Here is a 5000-nt window from a genome sequence, read left to right on the forward strand (position 1 = left end):
TGAGTGTGTGTGGAAGAGAGGGATAAGCAGAAAGAGAGGGATGCGTTGGAAGAAAGGGATGAGATGGAAGAGAGGTCATAAATACATAAGGAAACAAAATACAACCAGCTCCAGGTGTCTCTGATACCCTCACATACCAAAACACCCCACAGCGTCTGCAGTGGACAGGCCTGCCAACTGGAGAGAGAGAGGGGGGGGGGGGGGGGGGGTCAGAGAGAGAAAGAGACAGAGACAGAGAGAGGGGTGGGACAGAGAGAGGGGGGAGAGAGACAGAGAGAGGGGTGGGACAGAGAGAGAGAGGGAGAGAGGTGGGAGAGAAAGAAAGAGGTGGGTGAGAGATAGAGAGAGAGGGGGAGAGTGAGTGAGTGAAAGAGAGAGGGGTGGGACAGAGAGAGAGAGAGAGAGAGAGAGAGAGAGAGAGCTACTTCTCCCTAACACTACTCACTCCTATCTGACCTGTTGTGTATGACTTGCGGGGCTGTGAGTCTGTGAGGGGGGGGGGGGGGGGGATGGGGGTGTGAGATAGGCAGGAGGGACACAAAAAAGCCTCTCGCACGCACACACACACACACGCGCACACACACACAGATGCACACACACCCACATAGATCTTCAAAGCGACTAGTTTTCATACACTGGCAATTAGCTAAGGAGATCCCATCTGGAGCTGCATGCCCAATAAATAAGGTGAAAAGGGTGTCACACAGCCTCAGTGACTCCAGAGCACAGACCGGCTCACACACACACTCCCTCAGAGAGAGCACAGACCAGCTCACACACACACTCCCTCAGAGAGAGCACAGACCAGCTCACACACACACTCCCTCAGAGAGAGCAGCAGGCGAGAGAGAGCAGAGCAGCCCACCTCAGACTCACACAGCCCTCCACAGCAGGACTCCGGCCGGGATTACGGGACATTTCTCCTGCTGCTTCTCCGCTGGAATTCTTTGCGCTGGGCTGGACTCCTGCGGCGCTGTTTGGGGCGGTGCTGGTCGGGCTCGGGGTTGTGGGAGTTATGGATGTTGACGCATTCCGGAGCGGAAGCGGCCGGAGAGTAACGAGCAGCAGCCACGGTCGCCACGGGAACCCAGGGCCGCGATCGCCCTACCCAGAATGCCCCTGAGCCGCTGGCTCGCGCCGGGACCATGCGTGCACGGAGGGTGAGGCTGCACTCCTGCCCCTCGCCGCCCGGCTCCTGCCCCTCGCCGCCCGGCTCCAGCTCCCCGCCGCCCCGCTCCAGCTCCCCGCCGCCCCGCTTCTGCCACCTGTGGCTGCTGGTCCCTCTGCTCCTGGTGGCCCTGCGGGCGGCTGACGGTGCCCGGGAGGCCCCCCGCCCCCGCGGCATGCCGCTCGCCAACACCTCGGTCGCAGCCGGGAGGCACGTGCGCAGCTACGACCACCTGCAGGGAGACGTGCGCCGCAGGAAGCTCTTCTCCTTCCAGAAGCTCTTCCTCAGGATCGACAAACATGGCAGGGTCAACGGCACCAAGAGCAAGGACGACCCATACAGTGAGTACCGCAAAAACCCCACCTAAACTCCGCTAAACTGTGTTTAACTCACACATACCCGTACACTGAGAACCGCAAAAACCCAACCTAAACTCCGCTAAACTGTGTTTAACTCACACATACCCGTACACTGAGAACCGCAAAAACCCCACCTAAACTCCGCTAAACTGTGTTTAACTCACACATATCCGTACACTGAGAACCGCAAAAACCCCACCTAAACTCCGCTAAACTGTGTTTAACTCACACATACCCGTACACTGAGAACCGCAAAAACCCCACCTAAACTCTGCTAAACTGTGTTTAACTCACACATACCCGTACACTGAGAACCGCAAAAACCTGACCTAAACTCCGCTAAACTGTGTTTAACTCACACATATCCGTACACTGAGAACCGCAAAAACCCCACCTAAACTCCACTAAACTGTGTTTAACTCACACATACCCGTACACTGAGAACCGCAAAAACCTGACCTAAACTCCGCTAAACTGTGTTTAACTCACACATACCCGTACACTGAGAACCGCAAAAACCCCACCTAAACTCCGCTAAACTGTGTTTAACTCACACATACCCGTACACTGAGAACCGCAAAAACCTGACCTAAACTCCGCTAAACTGTGTTTAACTCACACATATCCGTACACTGAGAACCGCAAAAACCCCACCTAAACTCTGCTAAACTCTGTTTAACTCACACATACCCGTACACTGAAAACCACAAAAACCTGACCTAAACTCCACTAAACTGTGTTTAACTCACACATACCCGTACACTGAGAACCGCAAAAACCCCACCTAAACTCTGCTAAACTGTGTTAACTCACACATACCCGTACACTGAGAACCGCAAAAACCCAACCTAAACTCCGCTAAACTGTGTTTAACTCACACATACCCGTACACTGAAAACCACAAAAACCTGACCTAAACTCCGCTAAACTGTGTTTAACTCACACATACCCGTACACTGAGAACCACAAAAAACTAACACAACCAGGAGAGAAACAGTGTTCATCTCTGGCATTTGGATCACATAGGAATGACCAAATAGTTTTTTGCCTTTTTTTTGGCATATGGTGTGAAATGTTCTTTTACTCTCAGGTTAAAGAGAAGCTCACTGGTATTAACATAAACACCAGTAAAAGTGTTCAGTTATGCTGGTATTAACACAAACACCAGTAAAAGTTTTCAGTTTTGCTGGTATTAACACAAACACCAGTAAAAGTTTTCAGCTTTGCTGGTATTAACATAAACACCAGTAAAAGTTTTCAGTTATGCTGGTATTAACACAAACACCAGTAAAAGTGTTCAGTTACGCTAGTATTAACACAAACACCAGTAAAAGTGTTCAGTTATGCTGGTATTAATGCAAACACCTGTAAAAGTGTTCAGTTATGCTGGTATTAATGCAGACACCAGTAAAAGTGTTCAGTTATGCTGGTATTAACGCAGACACCAGTAAAAGTGTTCAGTTATGCTGGTATTAACGCAGACACCAGTAAAAGTGTTCAGTTATGCTGGTATTAACGCAGACACCAGTAAAAGTATTCAGTTATGCTGGTATTAACGCAGACACCAGTAAAAGTGTTCAGTTATGCTGGTATTAACGCAGACACCAGTAAAAGTGTTCAGTTATGCTGGTATTAACGCAGACACCAGTAAAAGTGTTCAGTTATGCTGGTATTAACGCAGACACCAGTAAAAGTGTTCAGTTATGCTGGTATTAACGCAGACACAAGTAAAAGTGTTCAGTTATGCTGGTATTAACGCAGACACCAGTAAAAGTGTTCAGTTATGCTGGTATTAACGCAGACACCAGTAGAAGTGTTCAGTTATGCTGGTATTAACGCAGACACCAGCGTGCTGCACTGAGTTGCGTGTGCTGCACTGTCTCTGGTTTTGCAGAAGTAGAATGTTTTTCTTTTAACCTCAGAGCTGTTTTTCATCACAAATTTGCTGGAATCAATTTGACTCTGGCATCACAAAGCTTTCGTCTAATTTAAATCACTTTAAAAATGACCAAAACAGGCTTTAAATACACAAATATCTAAAACTTGAGGCTGCATAGACTCGTGTATAAGAATAATAAAGATAGGAACATCATAATGATATGAATTAACATGATCCCTAATGTAATGCCTGCAGTGGCTTAGGGGCATGTTTGATGTACTCGAACGTTCCCTCCTGTTTGGTGTCTTCAATGAGTCTCTCCTGGGTGCCCCCCATTCTCATACACCCCACCCAGGCCCCTGCAGCTCCCACACCCCCACCCCCCTGCACCCCACACTCCCAGCAGGGACACATGGAGGCCATGTGCTCATCCCACCCTCCGAGCACAGACAGACGGGACGGCTGTTCCAGCCAGCAGACCCCCGTCTCCAAAGCCTAGGAACACCCGCTAATGAACACAGCTAGCCCAGACCGCTAATGAGCACAGCTAACCCAGACCGCTAATGAGCACAGCTAGCCCAGACCGCTAATGAGCACAGCTAGCCCAGACCGCTAATGAGCACAGCTAGCCCAGACCGCTAATGAGCACAGCTAGCCCAGACCGCTAATGAGCACAGCTAACCCAGACCGCTAATGAGCACAGCTAGCCCAGACCGCTAATGAGCACAGCTAACCCAGACCGCTAATGAGCACAGCTAACCCAGACTTGTGCAAAAAACACTTTTCCATTGAAAATGTCTCTTTTTTATGAACCTACCACTTGGCACATGGCAGGGCAAATATTCAACAAAATGTATAACACGGTGATATGCTTAGCCGTATGACCGGAATGCCTCCGGATTGTAGGGTAACTGCTTGCTAGCTGTCTTTCTTTAACATGAAAAATAAAAGTGTTGCATGTAATAGGCATAATGTTTCAGACAGCTGCACTGAGAGGATTCAGTACTGAATCAATTTATAGTCTGAATATTAACTGAAATCAGTACTGAATCAGCCTGAATATTAACTGAAATCAGTGCTGAATCAGCCTGAATATTAACTGAAATCAGTGCTGAATCAGCCTGAATATTAATTGACATTACTGAAGGGCTGAATTACTTGGTGATCAACTTTGAATTATTGATGTGTAGATAGATAGTTAGATAGAAAAGTCATTTAATTACTTGATAAAGAGTTTACCCACCAGGTAGCAGTAGAGTCTGTCTCTCTCTCTCTCTCTCTCTCTCTCTCTCTCTCTCTCTCTCTTACTCTCAAAATGATTGTTGAGACATGAAGTTCATAATAAGCAATAATGGGATCATGAATACTGAAATCAGAAACCATATCAGTACATCTTGAAGCTTTCTATTATTACTATATTGTTGCAAAGCTGAAGATTCAATTTTGAAAGGTAGTTTTTGCAATTTTTCTTTACAACACTTACTTTCACTGTGTAAATTGTACAGAGATATCATCTATTTTGTGTGACCTAGAACATTCTTCGGGTTATCTGGACATTAATCTCCATACTGAATACACATCCCACACCAGGCAT

At 47.6% G+C, this 5000-nt stretch overlaps 1 protein-coding gene across 1 annotated transcript in view; it reads left to right on the forward strand.

Moving 5' to 3' along the window:
- The first annotated feature begins 1145 nt into the window (after positions 1 to 1145).
- fgf10a (fibroblast growth factor 10a) overlaps positions 1146 to 5000 on the forward strand; it is a 27765-nt gene continuing 23910 nt past the window's right edge. Inside the window, exon 1 of the mRNA XM_061262204.1 lies at positions 1146 to 1509. Within this exon, the coding sequence (XP_061118188.1) occupies positions 1146 to 1509 (364 nt within the window). The remainder of the gene's footprint in view (positions 1510 to 5000) is intronic.

Source organism: Conger conger, chromosome 12, assembly GCF_963514075.1.
Source record: "Conger conger chromosome 12, fConCon1.1, whole genome shotgun sequence".
Lineage (NCBI taxonomy): Eukaryota > Metazoa > Chordata > Actinopteri > Anguilliformes > Congridae > Conger > Conger conger.